Genomic DNA, 25027 nt, shown 5'->3' with positions numbered 1-25027 from the left:
TAGTGTATTAAAATCCCCCACTATAATTGTAGATGCATCTATTCTTTCACTTAGTTTTTCCAGCATTTGCCTCATGTATTTATAGGCGCCCTTGTTAGGAGCATAAATATTTATGATTGTTCGATCTTCTTGACAGATTGTCCCTCTCACTAATATGTAGTATCCTTCTTTGTCTCTCACAATTGTTTCACATTTAAAGTCTATTTTGTCTGATATTAATATAGCTACTCTTGCCTTTTTTTTGGTTATTGTTTGCTTGTAAGATTGCTTTCCAATCATTCACTTTCAGCCTCCATGAATCTCTGGGTCTAAGATGTGTGTAGACACATGTCTAAGATGTGTCTAAGACAGCATATAGATGGGTCATATTTCCTTATCCAATGTCCCAGTCTGAATCTTTTAATAGGTGAGTTTAATCCGTTGACATTCAGTGTTATTACTTTCAAGGAATTATTTATGTTAGCCATATTTTGATTGGACTTGTGTTTGTCATATTTTGTTTGATTTTTTTCTTCTCTTTTTGTCTTTTTTGTTGCTCTTACACTCTCCTCCAACTCTGTCTGTCCTGTTTTTTCCTTTCTTCCTGCAGAACTCCCTTTAGAATTTCTTGAAAGGGAGGTTTCTTGTTGGCATACTCTTTCAATTTCTGTTTATCTGTGAATATTTTGAACTCTCCATCACTTTTGAATGCTAGTTTAGCTGGATAGAGTATTCTTGGTTGGAAATTTTTTTCTTTTTGTTCCTTGACTCTATCATACCATTGCCTTCTTGCTTCCATGGTTTCAGAAGAGAAATCAGCACTTAATCTAATTGAGCTTCCCTTGTATGTGATGGTTTTCTTTTCTCTTGCTGCTTTTAGAATTTTCTCTTTGTTTTGAGCATTGGATAATTTGACAAGTATATGTCTTGGGGTGGCCCTGTTGGGGTTTATGATGTCTGGGGTGCGTTGTGCTTCTTAGATATGTACATCTGTCTCTCTCAGTAGATTTGGGAAGTTTTCAGCCATTATTTCCTGCAACACTCCTGCTGATCCCTTTCCCTTTTCTTCTCCTTCCGGGATGCCTATAATACATATGTTTATGCGTTTTGCATTGTCATTCAGGTCCCTAAGTCCTAGCTGAATTTTTTCTATCTTTTTATCGATTAATTCTACTATCTGTTTGATTTCTGATGTACTGTCTTCCACATCGCTAATTCTCTGCTCTGCCTCTTCTAATCTGCTGCTATTTGCTGCGAGTGTATTTTTGATTTCTTGAACTGTGGTGTTCATTCCCATCATATCTGTTATCTTTTTGCATATGTCTGCATTTCCTCTCCAAGTGTTGTCTTCATATTGTTAACCTCTTCCTTTACTTCATTAAATTTGTCTCTGATATATGTTCTGAGATCTTTCATTACTTGTGCGAAGTTCTGCTCCCCTTCCTGGTTTTTAGTTTTTTCATTGGATTCAGCCATGTTTTCCCGATTACTAGTTTGGTTTGTATTTTTTTGTTGCTGTCTGGTCATCATTTTATCTTGATGGGTTTAATCAGTTCCTTAGCTTCTTTGTCTAGTCTTGGGGATTAATTAGCTGTTGTTTTTTGTGTGTTATATCTTCTCTTTGTCACTTTGTTCTTCTTATTCTAATTTCTTATTGCTGGCTGAGTTTGCTTTGGAGGAAAGTATTAGGGCCAGGGAAAGGCAATTTTGTAAGAAAGGAAAATGTGTAAACTAGTATTGGTAATAAATGTTAGAGCAACAATATGAGATCTGGGAGGATGGATATTAGATTCATGTAAGTTGTGTAGAGTTATAGCAGTAAGTAGAGTACCTATAATGAGGTAGTCGACTGAATATGGGAGGAATATGGTATGAATTAAAAAGCTAGTGTTTTCATGAGAGAGGGAAAGAGAAAAGAAAGGCAATAGATTCAAGAGTGAATGAAAGACAGAAAACAAAACAAAGGTATTAGAAATTAAAAGTTAGACAATTTGGGGATCAAAGAAAGGGAGGTGGAATATAGGAGAGACAGTAGATGATGAGGATATCAAGATGTGGGGGAAAGGGGATGGTGTAGATAGCCAAAATCAATTCACAGAGAAATGAGGCAACGGAGGATGAGGAAACCCAGCAAATGTGAGGTGTTCCCTGCAGCACCTATTGTATAATTAAGATAAAATAAAATAAGAAGAAAATGAGGGACAAGAGGAAAGAAAAAAAAAAGAGAAGAAAGAAAGAGAAAAAGTGGGGGTGGGTAAAAAAAAGGGAGGGGAACAAATAAGGAAAAGAAAAGAATATATAGAACAACAACAATAGCAACGACAAAAAAGCCCTAAATAAATGAAAAAAAGACCTTGGGGGATACAATGGGAGAAAAGACTTGGAAATAATGCAATATTAGCAACCAGGACAATAAAAAATAAAAAATAGAAAATTAAAACTAAAATTAAAAAAAAAAGTATACGTTGAGGGCTAGGACAATCAAGGGCCTCAGATGGACCTCAGGGCATGGTGGATTCAGGGGTGGAAAGTCTGTGATATTGCAGACTCAAGAGGTGTAAATCTCTGTGGTGTGGGCCACCAGGGTTTAGGGGACACAGACCTGGCAACCTCAAATCCAGTTAACAGGGAGCCTGGGAGCACTGCAGTGCAACACTGCCTTCAGGGATCCCCGCAGCTGGGTGCCAGCCCTATGGGGGAGGTCACATCCACAAACTCTGACCTATGTGTCAGAAACCCACAATTCCCCCTCTCTCTGGGGTCTCTTTTGTGGCTGTATCACCAATTCGACTTCAGGACACCTCCCGCCCTGCAAGCCCCCAAAACAGCCAGTTGGGGGCGCCTCTATATTGCAGGTGCCAATTTAAGGACGCTGCACATCTGCAGCCAGGCCTAGGGGGCAGGGCTCTAGCCGGAAGCGCTGATATCAGTGTCAGAAACCGAAAATCCCACGCCTCACAAAAGATTCCCCTAATCAGCTTCCAGATGCCTCCCACCCTGCAAGCCCCCGAAACAGCCTCCTGGTGATGTCTCTTTATTGCGAGCGATTTAAGGCCACTGCAGATCGGCAGCCGGCCTTGGGGGTGGGGCTCTAGCCCAAAGCACTATTTATTCGTGTCAGAAATAAAAAATTCCTTGCCTCGCAAAAAACTACCGTCTGTCTCACCAAATCAGTTTGCGAAGGCCTCCTGCCCTGTTAGCCCCCCAATAGTCCGCTCAGGGCTTATGAATTCCCCAGTAATGCAGAGCCTCCAGGAATCGCCACCGTGGTGCTGGTGCTGTGGTACTGCCCACCCCAGGGGGGAGTGTCCCGCGCAGCCCCTAGCTCCATGTAAGAGAGCCTCAATTTTATCTTTTACACGAATTTTCTCTGTTACCTTCCCACCGAATCGATGTCCAGATACCTCCTGCCCTGCAAAATCCCGAAACAGCCTGGTCCTGAAGAATTTCTAATGCTGCCCAGCCACTTCTTTGCAGGAGAGACTATCAGGTGCACTCACTCAGCCACCATCTTGCCCCGCCTCCCTCTTCACAACTTTAAATCAGTTTACTGACACAGTAACACGGCACACATGCCTCCCTGTCACCCCCCTCACCCAATTTGGGTCTGGGTCTTCCCCACTTCCTCCCCACTTAAAATGAGCTGTTCAGTGAAAACAGAAAAAGGCAGGTCCCTGCCCCGCCTCCACCCCACCTGGGTCCACGGAACGGGGTCACGGCACTGCTCAGAGCTGGCTGGGGAGGGAGGGTGGCAGCCAGAGGCTCCAGTCCTGAGGAATGACCCCCACGGACCCCAGCCCCCATCGGCCGTTCCTCCATCTCTCTGCTCTGACCCTCGGGAAGAGACCGCGGGGCCTGCGCCTCCTGCCAGGAGCAAGAAATCCTGGCAACGAACTGAGAATGGGGATTCGGCTTGTATTTTTTAAGGCCCAGGTGCTCCCCAAAAGCCCAGGTGGCGGGGATGAATTTCAGTGCCCCTACTTAAAAAGCTTCAATGACGTTAACCAGATCAAGCTAGCTTCACCAAATACCAGAACACCAAGCTGTCAAGGAGGACGGGTCACACCTGCTCGACTCCAGGCCAAACCCAAAGACCCACGGAGAAGCCCAGGTGGGGCATCACCCAAAGGCCACAGAGAAGCCCAGGTGGAGCATCACCCACAGGCCACGGAGAAGCCCAGGTGGAGCGTCACCCACAGGCCACAGAGAAGCCCAGGTGGAGCATCACCCACAGGCCACGGAGAAGCCCAGGTGGAGCGTCACCCACAGGCCACAGGGAAGCCCAGGTGGAGCGTCACCCACAGGCCACGGAGAAGCCCAGGTGGAGCGTCACCCACAGGCCACGGAGAAGCCCAGGTGGAGCGTCACCCACAGGCCACGGAGAAGCCCAGGTGGAGCGTCACCCACAGGCCATGGAGAAGCCCAGGTGTAGCATCAGCCACAGGCCACAGGGAAGCCCAGGTGGAGCGTCACCCACAGGCCACAGAGAAGCCCAGGTGGAGTGTCACCCACAGGCCACAGGGAAGCCCAGGTGGAGCGTCACCCACAGGCCACAGGGAAGCCCAGGTGGAGCATCACCCAAAGGCCACAGAGAAGCCCAGGTGGAGTGTCACCCAAAGGCTCACGGAGAAGCCCAGGTGGAGTGTCAGAAAATGCAAAGACGCTGCCCAGGGGTTGGAACCAAGTCTACACCCAGGAGCTCCTGGGGTGCTGGGAGGCAGAGAAAGAAAAAGAAGACACAAGTCTTAAAAGCCAAAAAAGAGAGCCCAGCAGCAGCGGAAGCTGAGCCTGACTGCTGCCCTGGCCTTTCAGGCCTTACCCCTGCCCAGCCCTTGCCTCTGGGCAGTGTCCTCCCGTGGCCTCGATAAAGCCCCTTGCACAGGGCAGTTGAAAAGGCTTCAAATGCCTGCTCATGAACATCTTCATTTACTATTGGTGATTCCACGAGAGTAACATGTTTACGATGTGCTTCATGAAGAACAATTTCCATGCGTCAACTCTGAGAACACAACAGGCTGCCCCCAGCCTGAGCCCCTCAGTGTCCTCCCTTAGACAGCGAGGAGACCCCTCCTCCATCCCAGGGCTGCCTGACCTTCCCTCCTTCCCCCACTGTGGGCTTTTGGCCAACAATACCCCCCATGACCATTGGCTAACGTCCTCATCATACAAGTTCTGGTCCGGGGGGTAAACCATGACCGTCACATCTTGCCGAGGGGCACAGGGATGGCCTGGACGCACAGCCTCAACGCCCTAGAAGCTGAAGGCCTTCAGGAGCGGAGCTCTGTCTTCCCCACCCTTCCCAAAGCAGATGAAGACAGAGTTTGCGTTCATCTTCTCTCCAGCAAACTCTAACAGGGCGAACAATCCTTCTTTGCTCCCATCAGCTAATAACCCATCAGGGATTTCTACAAACAGGCTCTGGCTGGACAGGACTGCATCCCAGGAAGAGAGGTTCACCTCGGCGGCCTCATACTGGAGTGGATGGTGGGAGGTTGCCCATGAGCCTCTGCTTTTTTTTTTTTTTAAAGATTTATTTTATTTTTTTCTCTCCCCTTCCTCCCCACTGTCTGCTCTCTGTGTCCATTCTCTGTGTGTTCTTCTGCATCCACTTGCATTATCCGGCAGCACTGGGAAACTGCATCTCTTTTTTGTTTCATCATCTTGAGGCATCAGCCCTCTGTGTGTGTGGCGTCACTCCTGGGCAGTTGGCGCTTTTTTCATGTGGGGTGGCTCTCCTTATGGGGCACACTCCTTGTGTGTGGGGCACCCCTACATGGTGGCACCCCTGCATGGCACAGCACTCCTTGCCTGCGCAGCACTGTGTGTGGGCCAGCTCACCACCTGGGCCAGAAGGCCCTGGGTTTGAACCCTGGACCCTCCATATGGTAGACAGATGCTCTTCAGTTGAGCCATGTCCACTTCCCACGGTGAGCCTCTTGTCCTTAGAGATTAGAGCTGAGAGAGAAGGATCCCTGTCACACCCTCGCCCACCGGGGATCTTCAACAGTGGGTGAGGGGCATCAGGAGCACCACAGAGGCCCTGGAACAATGTGCCTGGGACCGTTACTCAAAGACAAAATACTATCGTCCTGGGTGATTATCTTCCTCAGCGGCTCTGCTCACGGAGCAAGGAGAAGCCACAGGGAGTGGGTAGGTGGATGAGTGGGTGGGTGTGGGGTTGTGCACATGGGCTGATCGCAGGCTAAGTTCCTGTCAGGCCATGGGCCGAGAGCCTCCTCCTGCTTCAGTGAGCGCCTGCCTCTTAAAATAGTTTATAGTCTTTGGGTTTGCTAATCCTTTCTTTTTCTGTGTCCAGTCTACTGTTAAGCCCATCCATGGAATTCTTTATTTTATTTACTTAATTCTTTCAGTTTCTGAATTTCCCTTGACTCTTTTTAGTTTTCATTTATCTGAGCAAATGATCTTTTTACCTATATTATCCATATTTCCTCTAAATCATTTAACATAATTATAACATTTAAGTCCTTTTCTGCCATTTCCAATATCTCAGTCATCCTTTGTTCTACTTCTATTGAGTATTTTGCTTCTTGATAATGGCTCATCGTTTCCTATTTCTTACATGTTTTGTAGCTTTTCATCATATGTTAGACATTCTGTGTGAAATAATAGTAAGGAATGAAATAGCTGTCCCCAGAGGAGGTATGCCCTTTCTTTGGTCCAGTAGCCAGGATGGAGAGCTCTTTTCTTTGACTAGTCAGTAGCTGAGCTGGGTTTGAGCTATGTTGCTGTTGGTCAGCTTCAGTTAACTCCTAGTTTTTTAATATCATGAGAACGAAATAAGGTCCTCCCACTCTAGCAAGGCTTGGGGGATAAAAGCATCATGAGACTGTGATTTCTCTGCTTTCCAGCCTATACCCCAGCTACATGTACCTCCATCTACTCAGAAAAAGTTCTACAGGTGAGAATCGGTGGACAGGAAGGATGTCTTTGCATTTGGGAAATCTCCAGTTTCAACAGTCACACTAACCTGCATGTCATTAAAAGTGTGGCTGTCTCCTGTTTTCAGCAAATTTCATCTACACTGTGGCAACCTAATTCCTCCACTTTTGTTTGTCCTCACGCTCAGTTTCTTCTCACCTAGGAAGGGCTTTTCCCTCTTGGAATTTAGTTAGTTTAAACTCTTTGCAATCGTGCACTTTGATAACTTAAAAAATACTTATGGTTTTTAATTGTCTGCTATTTTCTGTTTGTTACTACTGGAGAAACAGCATTTTGTGGTCTACCACCCTCTAACAAGAAGTGGAATTCCCAAAGCCTTTATACTCACTTACTACTATGCTATCCTGCCTTTTACAAGATCCCTTGATTCTCACAAGATCTCTAGGACACAGAGAGTAATATCCTAATTTTACAAATGAGAATTGAGGCTTACGTAAAATTAGATGGAGTAGAACATCATCTGTGGGATACCATTTGAGAGGAAATGAAAATATTCACAAATACCTGGGTAACTCTCTCTAGAAAAGGGCTTTTGTTACACTCCAAGGCATATACACTAAGAGGGAATGAGCTACTGAAGTCCATCTTCTGCTTTCATTGTAAGCAGAGACCACACGACATAGGTCTTTTTATCGCCAGTTTTAGCACAGTGCTTAACTAGATTAGGCTGTGCTGTAGTAAAGAATGAACACTGAAATCCTAGGAGTGTAACACACACACATTTATTTCTTGCTCATACTAAGCAGGTGCCCTCCAGGACCACACCTTCCCATGGTGCCTGAGAGGTCCGAGCAGCCTTTGCCTCTATCTATGCCTTCTGGACCACGTGGCCTCCAGATTGCAGTAATAGGAGGGAAAAAAAGAGATGAAGGGTAATATACCTGCTCTTAAATTCTTGGCCCAAAATTAATAGGTATAACTTTCACTCTCAGCCCATTGGCCAGAACTAGTCTATAACCCTGATTATCTTTAAAGACCTGGGAAACTCCTACCTCTGGTTTATTGGACTTACCCCAGCCAGCTAACAGGGAGGTGAAGAAGGTCAACCACCACACCAGGGAGCCAAGAGTGCCTACAACTGCAAACAGGAGAATTGCGTCAAGCATCCAAGTGGAATCTAAGCTCCCTCTATATCACCACCATTCCAGGGTTCACAGGCTGGAGGAATAGAGTGTGGATTAGAGTGGACTTACTGATATTCTATTCTGGAACTATTGTGATTAGTAATGGACATAAATATAGCATTGATGTGGAGAAAGTGGCCATGGTAGCTGCTGAGGGTAGGGAGTGGGAAGAAGAGATGTGATGTGGGGGCATTTTCGGGACTTGGAGTTGTCCTGGGTGGTGCTGCAGGGACAGTTACCGGACATTGTATGTCCTCCCATGGCCCACTGGGTGGACTGGGGAGAGTGTAAGCTATAATGTGGGCCATTGACCATGAGGTGCAGCGGTGCTCAGAGATGTAGTCACCAAGTGCAATGAATGTCCCATGATGATGGAGGAGGCTTTTATGGGAGGAGTGGGGTGAGGGGGGTGGGAGGGTATATGGGGACCACATTTTTTTAATGTAACATTTTAAAAAAACTAAAGACCTGGGAAATGTTGGAGAGCACATGGTGAGGCTGCAAACCTGGATGAATGGAGGTCCTTGATAAACGGTTAGATGATTTAATGAGTAAATCTGACACAGCATTCTAAATTCTACCATCACAGGATTATTTAGATCTTGCAGAAGCATTCAATTTACAGAGCCTTACCTGGAAATGCTCATGTCATCCATAGGAGGAATAATGAAAAGGCATCTACCATTTATTGACCATCTCCTTTATACCAGGCAGTGCCCTAGAAACTTTTTATGGGCCGTCGTGTTTACTCCTCAAAAAGGCTCTATGGGGTATGCCTTAATATTCTTCTTTCACAAATAACTTTTCCACGAAACTACAGTGAGCAAGTAGGAGAACTAGGATTTGATCCTAATTTTGCTAGTTTCCAAACTTATGAGAGTGTTCTATCTCCTACACCCTCACTAACTACCTCAGCTATTTTTTATTGTAATCATCATATTCTTTTTTTACATATATATATTTTGAAAAGATATTTGGATTACATAAATGTTACATAAAAATACAGGGGATTCCCATATGCCCTGCTCCCTAGCCCTCCCTCATTTTCCACATTAACATCCTTTATTAGTGTGGTACATTTGTTACTATTGATGAAAACATTTTGGAGCATTGCCACTAAGTATGGATTATGGTTTACATTATAGTTCACACTCTCTCCCACACAATTTTGTATGTTTTAGCAAGATATGTACTGACCTGTATTTGTTGTTGTAATATCTATCATTCAGGAAAATTCTTAAGTCCCAAAAATGCCCTCATATTTCACCTGTTTTTCCCTCTCCCTGCCCCCAGCACCTCCAGTGGCCACTGCCTCACATCAATGATATAATTTCTTCCATTGAAAGAATCACAATAAATCTATAGTAGAATACTAGTAAGTCCACTCTGGCATAGTTCATCCTCCAATCCTGAGGGTTCTGGGATGGTGATGCCCACTCCACCTCTAATTGAGAGGGGGCTTTAAGCCCATGGGGCAGATGGATGGGACTATCTTGCTTGCATCTGCAGACTCTTTCTGTTTCTTGAGATGGTCGTTGTCCATCATCATCTCCTTGTTAGTTGTCCTGGGTGAGTCCAATGAACTGGAGAGTGGGTGTTGCAATTCTGCTGAGATTCAGAGCCCAGCTGACACATGGACAGCCCAAAGATTGTAGTCTCTTGGTGTACACTTATCAACCCTAGTGCTAATTATAGGTTCAAATAGAAGGGTCAGAAGAGCCATGTTTAAGGAAACCAGAACTGAGCCCAACTCTGTCACACTGGGGAGCGTAAATTCCAAAGTGGGGTTCACTGGCAGGGTGCCCAACACCTGAGCTGTCTGCCCTGCCTATAGTGTCTGGATGTCTCCAGAGCCCTCAGGAGCCCCACTATTTGAGGCAGTATTTACTGTGGCAGTCGATGAGATCTTGCTGAGATGTGCGTAAGCATAACCTCTAGAATGACCTCCTGACTCATTTGAAGTTTCTTAGCATGTAAATGCATTTGTCTTTACCCTTTCCCCCTTCTGGTCGAGGTGTTTCCCAGTCGCATTGCTAGTTGGTGCTTGGTAGTGATCCCTCAGTGCCAGGGAGGCTCATCTCCCCCAGCTCTTAATGCCTATGGACCACTGCTACCAGCCGAAAGCAAAGCTCTTCAGAAATGCAGTCTGGGGTAGTTGCCACGGTGAGAGGTGCTAGGAGGAAGGCGAAGAGGGCCAGTGCTCTACTCTACTCAATAATTAGCTTCCTTTAACCTAGCCCTTTCTCCTCTCTACCCTGCTGCCACCCAGCACCTGCCACTGTTAAGATATCGCTTCACATACAAGACCTGAAGGCAATGAAAAGAATAGAGTTCAGAGCCTGTTTCAGCACTGTGCAGCTTCTGACCTCTGTTTTGCACACTCCATACTTTTTGAACAGATAGAGAGGAAGGGGCAGCGATCTGCACAAGGACACCTTTCCCAATGGCTTGGATTTGGTGGGACTTGACACAGGTCACTTCATGCAGTTCTTCTGACCCTACAGCATAGATAGAGACTTGAATGTCTCCCCGTTACCACGGCTACTTCTGATGATTCAAGTACGACACAAGCAAGTAAGAAGGACCCCAGGTCAGATTTTGCCATTCTTGTCATGTGAACTTGAGTTATTCACTTGGATTCTCTGGGTGTCAATTATTTTTCATCTATGAAAGGGACTTTGTACATCCACTCTCTGATCACCTTTTATCTCACTGGGTTATTGAGAACATCAAATGGGGTAATGTGTGGAAGAGTGCTTTGTAGACTGTTACAATCGATTTAAATGTAAGAGGCTATTTTTATGAGCAGTGAAATAATGAAGACCTTTTACTTTTTAATTGAGTTATGACTTCATTGAGAAATGGGAGCAAGGCTGCATATTCCCACGACATTTTAAACTTCTAAGATCCTTGCCAACTCTGTCATTCTATAAACCACACTTGGCTGCACACATTTTCTTTTTATAGTGCTTAAGCATTGGACCTTTGGAGTTAGAACACATGGGCAGATGTGTGAGCTCGGGCGAAGCATTCTAATGTTACTAACGTTCAGATCACTCAACTGCGAATGGTGATACTAATATTTGTATTTTGGGATTCTTATAAGGATTAAAACATTAGTGCAGGTAAAGCGTTTTACACAGTGTGTGGCATATCATAAAGCACTCAGCTTTATTATATAATTAAGGAGCCATTATGCTGACACTAAGGCTGCAATCAAATGATACAATCAAATGATTCCACTGCTTAATAGAATAAGAAAATCTCCAACCTTCCAAAATGCTACCTGAGTGGTTGGGCCAATGCCTCCCTCCCTCCCAGGACACCCTAAACTGTCCCCAACACCCTTTAGCAAGAACCCAATTTACAACATGGCTATGCTCCAAAGCTCTGCTTGGAAGTCATTTGTTTGGAACTCAGAACATACCTTCCCTTAGAAAGCAATCTATTAAAATAGTGGTCGAATTCCCAGGGTGGCCGAAAAAAACTACTTGAGCCACAAAGTAGCAAAAAGTTTGTGTATTTGCAGTGCAAATGAACCTAAGTTAATTTTGCCATATTGCTAGTCATTAATCAAAACCAAAAATCTGAGAAAACTCCAATAAATACTTTCTTTTCTTTCTTGTAAATGTTGACAATGAGGAAGAAAACAGGCTTAATTAGGGAAGAGAGTTTAGTGGAATCCTAAGGTACATCTGACAGTAACTTCTAAGGCATTTGAGGTTTGTTACTAGATTTACTGTGACTTCAAGCTTTTCTGACATTTTCGTTCTTGGACCAGTGTCTCCTAATATTAATCTCATCTGCCATGATGGAGTTACTTTTTGATTTGCAAATAGGAAAGGGAAAGAAGTCAGAGAGATTAGAGAAAGGTAAGAAGGGATAAGAAAGGTTTCCCTTGGAAAATCAGCCAATAGTTTGGAGAAACTGAGGAAGGAGGAAGAGGACTTACAGACAGCATGTATCAGTGCGGGAACACCATGTCTGCGGGAACCCCACACTCCTGCAGCCGGTCAGGTGCTTCCCCACCGAAGCCATAGGTGGCGGCACAGAGCCAGAACCGCTTGAAAAGTGAGGGCTGGCTGGGAGTGTTGGTGGTAGGAGGTAAGCCTAAACCGAGGGCTGGTCCCTTGTTCAGAACTTTATTGCCACACACACACACAAAGCCGAATCCCCACGTTAAGATGACCTCACCCACACAGAGGTCAAGGGAAGCACAGAGTGTGAGGACCTCACTTGGTTTCCAAAGGAAGAAACCGAGGCGCCAGGAAAAGAAATTACTTGTTCATGTCCTTAGAGCTCAATCTTGGCAAACACTATCCACTAACTAGAGGAAGTAACACTTGACTCTGCACCTGCGGCTGTCTTTGCCAACCTTGGTTCATCAGGGCAGTAGGAGTAAAGAGGAGTTGGAATGATGAAAGCCAGTGGGGATGAGTTGAGGCTGTAGACTCCTCAGCCTGTGCTGACATTAAGTGAAGAGAAGCCAATTCTAGTTGACATTGCCAGGCTATCCAGAAGCAATTGCAAGAATCATGTACTACTTCAGAAAGAGCACTGAGCATGGAGCAGGAGACCCGGTTCATAGTTTAAATCTGCTTCCCAAGACCTTGGGCTCACCTCTTCATGTCTCTATGGTCCCTCTCAGCGATACAAAGCATGACATTCTAATTGCCTTCCAGTTCACACCAGGCCGGATGTGTGGTCACTGTAGCTTGGAAGGATGGAACAGCCGGTAGCTAACGGTCTAATTCCGTCACAGTAGCTCCAGGATGAGCATGCCCCTAATATAAATATGCCTCCAGACCCTGAAAAAGCCTTCAAGGATGGTTATTATTTAAAAATTTTAAAAAAGAAAGAAAATGACAAGAGTTAGAGAGGATGCACAGAAATCAGAACCTCTGTGCATTACTGGTAGAAAGATAAAATGGAGCAGCTAGTATGGCAGTTCCTCAAAAAGTTAAATTCAGAGTTAGCACAGGACCTGGCAATTCATTGAAGATTCAAACAAATACTTGTACATCAATGTTCATGACAGCATTATTCACAAAAGCCAAAATTCAGTGGGGATGAGTTGAGTCTTATCTCCAACAGATGAATGGATAAACAAAATACGGTACATACACAAAATGTACAATTACTCAGCTATAAAAATGAAAGACGTTTCATGTATGCTGCAACATGGGTGAACCTTGAAACTATTATGCTGAGTGAAATAAGCAAGGGACAGAAAAATACTGTGATTCCACTTAAATGGTGTATCTAGATATAGCAAATTCATATACAGAGAAAATAAAAAGAGTTTACTAGGGGAAGGAGGTGAGGGAGTTGCTGCTAGGGGGTAACAGTGTTTCTAAATTTTAGAAATTTTGGAAAATAAAAAAGCACACAGAAGACCAAGGGTCCTAGAGTAAAACAAAGATAGGTGTCGTTCCCCTCTGACCACTTGCCAGGAAGGTTCTGAGGGACCCGGCACCTGTCTCCTCATCGCAGCCCGTGCCTTCCAGCCACACAGGGAGATTCACCTACTGGCACTGAAAACGGGCTCAAGAGTGGTTGAAGGGTGTGGGCTGAGGGTGAGAGATTATTCCTGTAAAAACCAAATAACCAGAAGTCGTCTTCATAATCTGGAAGCAGTCCCGAGTCCTTGGTCAGGCAGGGGCCACCCTGGGCCCCTCGGTGCTCTCATTCCCCAACAAACGGAATCCTTTTGTCCTGCCCTTTCCTCCCGCCCCAGGGACTCCCCCGGGCGCCCACCGGCCCTCCTGGTGGGGCCTGTCCATTTCACTGGCTCGTGTCTTCCCGGCCTGGCCCTGCTGTCCCCGCTCGGGCTCCCTGCGGCCCCCTCCAGCAGCACCAGGGCCCCTGCCCCTTCTGCCAGGCCTCCCTCCACGGCCAGGGCCTCCTGCACCTGCAGCCCCTCCACCTGCTGCTGTTGCCATGGGGACCACACCACCCTCCAGTCACCGCCCTTGAGGCTGGGGAAGCAGCACCCCACGTGCAAGACTAAAACACTTTCAGCCGACCTTGAGGAGTGTAATCTTTCAGACAAATCCCCCCCAGGGTGGCCTTGATGTTATCTCTACCCAGCCTTTGGGAAATGCGGCCTAAGGGCCAGTGTCAAAGCGTCTTGAAGGTCAAGCCAGCTGCAACACCCAGCCCTTTCCCCTTGAGCTGAGTCATCTCCCGCAGCCCTGTTTATTCCATCGCATCTCACTGGCCTGCCCTGTGACCTCAACCCCATAATTTCTTGCAGAATGCCTAGTTTTTCATACAACTGTAAATGCTGATCCCTCAGAGCTCATAAATAGGTGTAGTTGGGGGCATTTTAGGGACCGTGGAATTGTGCTGCATGGCGTTGCAATGATGGATACAGGCCATTGCACATTTTGCCATAACTTACAAAATTGCATGGGGCAGAGTGTAAAGTGCAATGAAAACTCTAATCCACAGCTAGAAGCAATGCTTCAAGATGTGTTCATCAACTGTAACAAATGTACCTCACTAATGAAGGATGTTAATGGGGGAAAGTGGCAGAAGCAGAGGAGGTGGGGCTTATGGAAACTCCCTATATTTTTTACGTAACATTTATGCAATCTAAAGTTTCTTTAAAATAAATAAATAAAATTTAAAAATAAAATAAATGTTACCCCTCATGAATCAAGTGAACCGACTGAACTCTTCAAAGGAAGACAGGCTGTTGGGGAGCCTAGCTGGGTTAGTCCACGCGGAAGCGAGCCAGCTCCGCCTTGCAATGCCCTGCTCCTGTGTGTGCCCGTCCACCGATCCCCAGTCAGGAGAGCTGAGAGCTTCAGCTTGTCAGCAACAGGCGTCCCTGACTGTGTTCCCTCTTAACTTCTTTGTCACGGTAATTGCACTTCAGCATTTCGTTTTTCACTTGAAGACAAAAAGTGTAAATAGATTAAATGAGCTAAAATGAGCCAAAGTTCCTAGAACAGAATCTAGTAGTTGGTCAGTGCACAAGAATGTTTTATTCTTTTTTCCTCTTTCTCTCCCTTTTGGGTCATTGAGGTAGAGGAGGGGAAAACATGGAGTGGGAATGAAAAACAAGGGGAATACAAGAAAACCAGAGTCTTGAATCCACCCCGTAATTTCTGGTGTTTTACATCTGATATTAATCAAGCTGAATATACAAAAACATAGGGGAGCAGATGTAGCTCAGTGGTTGAGCACCTGCTTCCCATGTACAATGTCCTGGGTTCAATTCCTGGTACCTAACAAAAACAAAAACAAAAACACAGAGTGCTAAGTTTTCTCTCCCAAACTTAGGAAAAGCTTGAACAAAGAAGTTAGCCCTCTCTTCAACTTTAAGTCTTAGGTTGAATTTCTAAAAAAAACCATACACTAAGTACTATACTAGGCTTTTCATACATGATAAAAATAATAAATGCATCATAATTGTATTTTTAATCTATAATAAAATTATTTTAAATTCAATGTACTAAGTAATTCAATGTACTAAGTATTTTGCAATGTACTATGAAATTGAAAATGGAGAACATTTATTTTAGAAGCTACAAGGAGACATGATTCCTGAGTTATCCCCTGTAATAATTTACTACCTGATCTTTGACTAGTTATTTCATTTCCTAGGTCTCATTCTCTTCAAATATAGAATGGAGAGACTAATACATTGTCTGCTTACTTCACAGGAAGTTGAGTAGATAGAAGAGAGGCTATATAAAATGTAGAAGTATAGAAATGTAATAAATTAATCTTTGGTATATAAGGATGTTGGGGTTAACACTTTAGTTCCAAGCAGTTTTTTTTTTAATTACAGACTTTATTTTTTGTTGCAAGCTTACAGCAAATTGAGTGGATAATAGAATTATTATTATGTACACCCTCTTTCTCCAGTTCACAGTTTCTCCTGTTAACAACTTGCATTAGTGTAGGGTAGTACAATTATTACCATTGATGAGCCAATATGGATACATTATTATTAACTAAAAAATCCATAGTTTATATTAAGGCTCATGCTTTTGTTGAAGAGTTCTATAGTTTTTTGTTTTGTTTTGTTTGAACTCAGGACCTTGTACATGGGAAGCAGGCACTCAACCCCTGAGCTCCATCTGCTCCCCAATGAGAGTTGGTTTTTCGTTTGTTTGTTTTTAGGAGGTATCAGGGCTTGCACCTGGGACCTTGTACGTGGGAAGGAGGCGCTCAACCACTTGAGCTACATCTGCTCCCCTCTGTGGATTTTAATAAATGCATAATGTTGTGCGCCTACCATTACGGTATCACACAGAATAGTTTCAGAGTGTGTCCTAAAAATGCCTTATCCTTCCCTATCCCCATTAACCCCTGGCAACTACTGGTCTTTTTACTGTCTCTATAGTTCCACCTTTTCCAGAATATATCATATAGTTGGAGTCATATAGTGTTTAGCCTTTTTAGACTGACTTCTTTCACTAAGCCATAGGCATTTAAGATTCTCCATGTCTTTTTGTGACTTGAGAGCTCAGTTCCTTTAATCACTGAATAATATTCCATTGTGCTGATGAATCACATTTTGTTTATTCATTTACCTTTTGAAGATTATCTTCGTTTTTTTTTTGTTTGTTTTTGTTTTTAATGTTTTTTGTTTTTTAATTTTTTTGAAGGCTATCTTGATGGTTTCCAGAATTGGGCAAGTATGAATAACGCTGCCACAAACACTAAAGGGCAGGGTTTTGTGTGGGCATGTTTTCAACTCATTTGGGTAAATTCTGAGTAGCGTAATTGCTGAGTCGTACAGGGAGACCATGTTCAGTTTTCTAAGAAACTGCCCAGCTTCCTTCCACAGTGGTGGTGCCATTTTGCATTCCCACCAGCAATGAATGAGCGTTGCGGTTGTCCAAGCAGTTTTCAAATGAAGCAATTCACACCATGCCAAGCAAGTAATTATGAGTGAGTCTCAGCCCTTTCTCTTGGATTAGACACAAACTTGCCTAATTTCTATACTAGAAATCTGTAGAAGAGCATTTCTGTGAGTGTGCAATGCGCAGGCTATGGGAGTTTGTTAAGACATTGGGAGTTGAAACTTGGTGGAGAATTCTCACCCAATAAGGCAGAGACGACCCGCAGTGCAGGCGGTGGAATGTGAGATTCCAGGGGCAGGCATTTCTGAACAGCAACTCAGTGTCAGGAATCTTCCTAGTTGCTGGGGATACACAGTACGTCTAAGGGTCCCAGACCACCCCTGAGATTCGGGGAGTCACTAGGAATCAGGAATCAGCATGTGGTTGTACTCAGGGCTGTATGTTATTACAGCACAAGGATACAAGACAAAACCAGCGAAGGGAAAGGACTCATGGGTGAAGTCTGGAGGAAACTAGAATAAACTTACAAGAGTCTTCTCCCCCAGCAGCCACTGGGGGTGCTGAAGGCAGGGAGAGGGACAAAGACGTGTAATATGGAGGCATTTTGGGCACTTGGAATTGTCCTGAATGGCGTGGCAATGACAGACACAGGCCATTCTATATCCTGCCATAGCCTACAGAATGGAGTGGGAGAGGGTGTAAGCTACAATGTGAACTGTAATCCACGCCGGTGGCCAGGCTCCAAAATGTGCTCATCAATTGCAATGAATGAGCCTCAGTAATGAAGGATGTTATAAATGCGGGGAAAAGTGGGAGGTGTGGGGAGTGGGGCACGTGGGAATCCATTATAATCGTTTATGTAGCCTTTTATGTAATCTAAGTACCTTTTAAAAATAAATAATGTATATATATTATATAAACAAAAACACCAGGAGTCTTCTCCCAGTGGAATCACTCAGGAACTGTCACAACACGTGTAAAATGTCATCTACCAGGCAAGCTCAACAGAGACTCAAGGTTTTCTGGGAGCTGGTCTCAGGGGCCCCCTCTGCCTGACTTGTACCCAAATCCGAGACTCGCAGAGGGGAAGGCGCGGCTCAGCGTCACGCCCGCCGTTGCACAGGCCAGGCGCGGGGAGCCGTTCTCATCCGGGGAGGACGCAGTCCCTCCAGAGTTCCGAGTCCCAGACGCCGGCCGCTGGAGCCGCCTGGTGAGCAGGCCTTTCCAGGGGTGGCGCTCTCAGGCCTGCTCGGTGAGCTTGTGTGTGGGCACAGAGAGGGAAACAATTCCAGTATGGTAGGATAAATGCAACGGTTAGTTCACTTGCCGAAGGCAGAGGAGCCCTTCAGAGTGCTGAGTAAAAACTAGAAACAGAGATGTGGCCGCTGCCCCTTAGCAGCCCCCCCCCCTCGGCCGGCGAGGTGCACGTCTGCCAACAGCCTCCGGGGGCTGGGACGGGCCCCCCTCCTGGCCTCGGTGTGGGGGGCCCCGCTCATCGTGGGGGCCCTGTTTTCCATCTGTCCGTCGTTTCTTTCTGCTTAGCCCCTTGGCTAAGCGCGCTGGGTGACCCTAGCTTGGCCCCAGCTGCCCTCCGGCCAGCTCTGGCCCCCCCCCCCCAAGTTCTCGGCACCTCACTCTTGATCCAGCACCCTTGTCTCCCGGCCCGTTAGGAGCTAACACATTTGTCTTGCGGCCACGGTTCCTGGGGCTCCCACTTACCCCCTTCCTTCGGTCGGTGGCCTGCGAGCCTTGCCGTGTCCACCCGCAGCCTTCGGCTAATTTCCGCGCCGCTGCCAACGGCGGGCAAGTGCCCGCGCCGCGAGCTCCGGCCGGCCCAGCCTCTCCCTGGGCAGTGCTCCCGTGAGAGAGGACCACAGGCCAGACGCGCTGCACCCTGCACCCAGCATCTCGCGGCTCCTGTTCTCAACCATCGCCCCTTCTGGGGAAAAGGACCGGTGACCCACACGCCCTCCTCTTTCAGGGGTGGTTGTATCAGAGTTACTAACCAGGTTGAGGGGCTTCAGGATGGGTTGGGCAAGAATGAAGGCAGCATAGGGTGCTTTCCTAGTCTTGAAATTAACAAAATAACGAAGAGGCGGGTGGAGAACGCCTAGTAACACTAAGCAATGTGCTCAGTGGCCAGGCCGAGGCGTCTCCAAGAGCCAGCTCCCTCCCCACTTGACCTGCAGGCCCAGGCAATTCAGACCTCCTGAGGCTCCAGACGGTGGGATCAGATCAGCCCCAAGACTCCCACTCTGGTGGGTCTCCTCCAAAAAAAAAAAAGGCACAGAGATACAAAACAGCCTTTTGGTATGCTCCAGAAATGCAAGTTGGGATTCGTATGACAGGTGCAAAACAAGCTCACCAAGGGATGACGCTGGCGGGGCAGGGAGGAGCCAGATTCTGAAGGGCTGGGAATGCCGTGGCACTTTGAAAGGCGAGAGGCATGATCAGATTTGCAGAAACCTGACTGTAGAAAGATCCCCGGCAGCTGGAGGGAGAGTGGATGGACAGCGAGCGCTAGGAGATAGACGAGGAATTCGTGTAAGATCCTAAAAGAGGGCAAGGGGTCTTCTACTGGACCAGAGGCAGCGGGCAAGAAGAGGACGGGCCAGACAGGAAGGTTTGGAAGACTGCATAATGGGGACTCCTAGAGCGCAGGAAGGGGGGTCCCAGAGCCCTACCTTCTGACCTGAGGTGACCCCATTGATACAAAGACTACGGCGGGACTCGTTGGCTCCAAACAGCTTCATCCTGTCTTTTGTTTCTTTGTTGTCCTTTCAAGGTCCAGCGATGCCCTTGGTGTGTCTGGCAGACTTCCAGGCCCACGCACGGAAGCGTCTGTCCAAGTCAACTTGGGATTACATCGAAGGAGCAGCCGATGAAGGCGTCACAAAGGACGAAAACATTGCGGCATTTAAAAAGTTTGTTCTTCTATTTTCCTTTCTATTAAGCTAAGGTGCGCTGGGTGACAGCTCTGTGGAAGGCAGCAGTCCGGGTTTCTACCTCCAAATAACACTGTGTACTCGAGACCCAATCATGGGGATTTTTTTTTTGGCAGGGGTTAAGGAGGGCGGGTGGAGCACAAGCTTATCTTAGTGCACCTGCAGAACGAGCACAAGTGTGTCATCCTTCCTCTAAATCCCAGCAACTTTGCAACCTGACAGGCTGGGACAAGAGTCCCCAGGCTCCTGTGAGGGGAGAAGCCTGCTGGGTGGATCTAAACCGCCTCGGTTTCTACACTTCCGGCTTGGAGGAGAAAATGTTAGGCAAAGAGAGGACTCAGGTTTGCAGAACACAGGACCTCCCGGGAGTCTCAGGGATGGAGAAAACGGAGGCGGGGGAGAGGAGCTGGACTAGGAAAGCAGGGGAGAGGGCAGTGTTTGCACACAGTGGCCCAGGCGAAATCTGGCCGCCACCGCCTGTTCTCTATGACCTACAAGCTCAAAATGACTTTTCGTTTTTAAATAGTTGGGGGAAAAAATCAAAACAAGAACAATAGTTTGTGATATGGAAGGAGTACACGAAATGGAAACTTCTGGGTCGAAAGTAGTTCCCTTGGAGCGCTGCCTCGCTTGGTCATTTACATATTGCCTACAGCTGCTTTTGTTCTGCCACAGCAGAGGTAATTGTGATGGACCCTGTACAGCACTCAAGGCCTAAAAGGTTTGTTTTCTGGCCCTTTACAGAAAAGAAAATAGCCGAGCTGTGGGATAGAGAGGTAAAGGGAAACTGGAAAATGGGCTACAAGGGCCACACCTTATTCAGTGTTTTCATACTTAATTAGCACCATACTGGGACCGGCTTCATCTCATTTTGTCATCACAAAGCTTTGGGGAAATTGAGATTACTACAGCTATTTCACAGCTGGAGTCACAGAAGCTAACTTCCTCAAGCGTGCGCAATTAGCAGTCCCACAAAATCTTTCATTTGTGCCCAGAAGTATTTGGTGGGGGGAAAAGCCAAGTATTTTTCGACCCAGAGTTGATGTATTCAGTGATCTTGAGAGTGTGTTTTATATACTGATTACTTGTGTACCTCCCTACCGTCTGCTACAAGCAGTATTTAAATCAGATCTTCAAACAGATTAGCCTCTGGCCAAAAAAAGCTTGGCATCCCTCACACCTCTTCTTCTGTGCTCTAGTCCTCACTGCACTGCATTGATCATATCCTCCAAGTGCTGAGACTGTGGCTGGGGGCACGGCAGAGCCAGACCCCTGAACGGCGGAGGCAGGCTGTGGAGGGAGTGGAGCGGGCTTGGGAGGAGCAGGGTCCACATGGGAGCAGGGGCGCTTCCGGCAGCTCAGCTCCGGCTGGATCCGGGCTGTTGAACCAGCTCTCAGCAGCCAAGGCCCCGGGAGGTTTCAAGAGACCCAGACGGGTGCAGCACCCGTCTGTGGCAGGCGGCCCCAGCCTCAAGCATCAGGCGGCCCCAGCCCCAGGCGCTGCCTCCAGCCTGCAGAGTTAAACCCACCAACAGGAAATATTTGTGTTGCCCACACAGAATCCGCCTCCGTCCCCGGTACCTGAGAGACGTGACCAAGGTGGACACCAGGACGACCATCCAGGGAGAGGAGGTCAGCGCGCCCGTTGGCATCGCGCCCTCCGGCTTCCACTGCCTGGCCTGGCCTGATGGGGAAATGAGCACGGCGAGGGGTACGGAGTCCCCCGCCTAGAGGCCCCCTTCCCACGGCGGGGAGGGTGCCCGGGCACCCCCAGAGCAGCCCGCGGGTTCCTCTGGAGACCAGCGCCCTGGCTGGAATTGGAGAGCGGGAGGGAAGACTTAAAGCTGAGGTTAACGTTTCACTTGAGTGAGGAACATCAATTTTGCATGATGAAGAACGGTCCCAGCCAAGGAGGGGCTAGTGAGTGAAGAGCAGGAGGGTGTGCATTCCCGCCTAGCCTCTCAGGACCCCGACCGTCTGTGGAGCAGGGGTGGCCCCCGGGGAGGGCTCTCCTTTGCTCCCCACGGGCTGCGGTGATCCTGTGAATTTAGCATGTGGAGGTAACCATTACATGGTGGCCTAACACAACCATTACATAGTGGCCTAACTGCAGGTGCCCTGGCCTAAGGTTTCATTTCCCTTCTCTTCCGTTCGCTTCATGGGCTTGTTTCCCCAAGTTTTCTGTTGGGTTATGTCTCCTTAGTGTTAGAAATAAATTTTCTTCTGGAAGAAAATAAGGCTCACCGAATAGTGGAGAAGAAAAGAATTTATTCTCAATCTTGCAAGAAGGGGTGCACAACCAGAAAACATGGCTGGTGTCCCAAACAAAGAAAAATGACACAATTTATACCCCCAAGCCTAGCACGCAAGCCCTTCCTCGGCTTCTCCATAGATTGGATACTTCAGAAGTTACAGCCTATCCAAGGAGATCTAGCTTTCCCGCACAAAAGTTTGTGATTACCCACTTCCCCCATCACATTCCAACCACTTTAGTTTTTACCTGCTCCCCTTTGCCAAATAAGGGATGGAATTTAGTGCTGAATTGGTATTGATTTAGCTCTTTTTGGGGCATCTTTTTATTGCCCATAGGACTGGCTTAAGCTGGTTTCCTTTGTTGCTGTTTAACCCAGGAGTGGGAGACTGAGGCAGTAGGCTGCCAGGTTACATTAATCAATGTTTTCTTCCTTTATGTGAAAACTAAACTAATCTTTGTTTCTTACAATTGCCCCTCTTTCTTTTAAATTCTTTTTAGTTTTCACATTTCTGTTCTTCAAGTTTTCTAAGTGCTATCTCACACTCTTCTTCATAAGAATCTCCTTCTTTAAGGGGGTACAGATCGTTTTGCCTACACTGTACGGGCATTTGTTTGGTTAGGGCGGTTTCAATGAAGTTTGAACTAGCTCTCAGGCACATGGAATGATACAGCATCTGACCGTGGTAAGCACCCCAGCTGAGATAATGAGGGAGGTTAAGATGGACAGTGCAACCCCTTTCCATTTTCCAAACCAATTTTCAAGCCATCCTGTGAGTGAATTGCTAATGTCAGAATTCTCTGCTAATTCCTCAGATAGGGCTGTTAGGCCTTGTAAAGCTTTAGTGATAGTTCCATTAGGGGCAGTGTTATTGGGGATGATGTACAGCAACTACCTCCAATCATAACACAGACTCCCCCTTTCTCACTAGCGCATAGCTAAGGCCATTCTATTTTCCCATGCCATTCTGCTAGTAGCATCTAATTGTTCTGCAATTCCCTTAACTGCATTCCTGGTGTAATTAATAAATCTCTGTTGGTTATAATAGATATAATTAATCCAGTCTACATTTTTATTAATGGTGACCCACCAGAACAAGAATGACTCAAACCCAGCTGCTACCTGATTTCTAGCTTTAAGCTCATCTGGGACTCCTCGGGGAGCTCCTATGTTGTCTAAATAGATCCGCTCATCAAAAGAACCAAGTAAACTTCTTTTCTCTCTCCCTCCCTGGGATGATATTCTCGCTTCTTTTTCAAATGCCAGGGTGAATGGGATAGCCAATTGGACTAGAGCACAGGTTCTGCCCCACCTCTCAGGCAGTATTGGCTGGAGAACACCCTTTCCACAGGACCACCACAGGTCTGCTTGAGGTCTGACCAAACTGGAGAAATTGTCAGTACGATCACTGCTTACATTCCACACTTGTGTACACGAGGCCATAGTTTCAAGGTCCTGGAATCCTTTCCCATGTCTAGAGAGACAAGCAGAGTGATTCCTTGGGCCCAGACGGGAGGGGGCATGGCCTTGATGTTTCCATTTTTGACTGGTGGGAAGAGAGAGGATAATGTACTATAATTTTCACCAGGAGTAGCATTTTGAAAGAGGAGCATCATGCACTTAAGCTCCTTTTCATGCTTTTCCATACTGAACGGAAAATATGAGCTGTGGGGCGGCCTGAGGCACAAGCATGACAGTTGCTTTTGTTTAGACTCTGGACTGTATATTTAATCCATTCTACCCAGGCATTTGCGTCCCCATATCCTGTCTCTATTTCTATGGTTTGCTTTAAATCTTCTGGCTTAAGTATCCTAACTGCTTTGGGATCATTTTGAATTGGGGAACTGGCCTTTGGTGGGTTTTCCTGTGGTGTTTCTGAAGGGTTAGCTGGAGAGGGTGTTGTCGATGTCATATCTACAGGGGGAGGAAGGACTCGGAAACGGAACCTCCCCAGAGGATCTTTACCTGTAACACCTCCTCCCATTCCATAGACTCCATCGACCACTTGGTCCCTGCCGCTGCTCCTAGTTTCTAATTTGTCTGCTTTCTTAATAGTTATTACTGCTGGATTGCACTAAGACTTTTGTAGTCTGGTGGGGTATTACCTTTATAAAAGGTTATCTTACCCTTTAATGGCCTTGAACTTGGTGAGACCCATCTCATATTCACGGTCCATCCCTTACACTGGGTAGTCCACCATGCATCATCCCAGGAGGGACAAGGGGGGGCTCGACCGTAACCATTCCCACTGGCTCTGGGCATAGGTGTTTATCTTCCCCACTCAGCCATCGCTGGTGCTCTAAATTCCCACAGTCTATTACTTGGCAGGCGTCAAACTGCACCGTCTGGCACTCCAGACCTTCAGTCACGTTTATAACTAATTTGATGGGGCTAGTTGCTTCTCGGGTTAGAAACATCATGGCTAGTAAGATTATTTTCACCTGTAACTTAAGCTTTGAATTTCTCCTCTGGTATTCTGATAGGACTAGGGCCATTATTGACAAGAACAATACACAGCTCAGCGCCCCCCCCCCTTCCCACCCCAGTTATTGTTTTTTCAGTGTGATCTTTAAGGGATCTGGGGCTGAAATTATTTTCCAAGACTCAGATGAAGTTGTTGGGTACTTATCATCCAGTTCAGGTACTGGTCCTTTACTCAAGTGTAATGAGTCCAGTCTTTTTCTACTGTGTAAACTGCTGTTTCAGTTGACATCAAGACTTGATAAGGTCCTTCCCAGGTGGGTTGGAGTTTGGACTCTTTCCACAACTTGATTAGGACCCAGCTGCCAGGTTGGTGTTGGTGGACTGCAAGTTCAAGAGGTGGAGTCTGAGGAACAAACCCCGATGTCTGAGGGATGACAAAGCAGAAGACAAGGCCAGTATACAATTTTGAAGAAAGAGATCCTTCAACTCAAAGGAGGGGAGTTCTCCAGGCTTCCCAGGGA

The 25027-nt window shown here is 46.6% G+C and overlaps 1 protein-coding gene across 5 annotated transcripts in view; it reads left to right on the top strand.

Annotated features, from left to right (window-relative positions):
* Nucleotides 1-25027, top strand: part of HAO2 (hydroxyacid oxidase 2) — a 57876-nt gene that overhangs the window by 11464 nt on the left and 21385 nt on the right. For all 5 annotated transcript variants that reach the window (XM_058302964.1, XM_023588270.3, XM_058302961.2 and 2 more), the window contains exons 2-3: nt 19671-19809; nt 21390-21541. In XM_058302964.1, the coding sequence (XP_058158947.1) occupies nt 19671-19809; nt 21390-21541 (291 nt within the window). The remainder of the gene's footprint in view (nt 1-19670; nt 19810-21389; nt 21542-25027) is intronic.

This window comes from Dasypus novemcinctus, chromosome 9, assembly GCF_030445035.2.
Source record: "Dasypus novemcinctus isolate mDasNov1 chromosome 9, mDasNov1.1.hap2, whole genome shotgun sequence".
NCBI lineage: Eukaryota > Metazoa > Chordata > Mammalia > Cingulata > Dasypodidae > Dasypus > Dasypus novemcinctus.
Note: the sequence above shows the minus strand (reverse complement) of the source record. Positions and strands in the feature narration are given on the sequence as shown.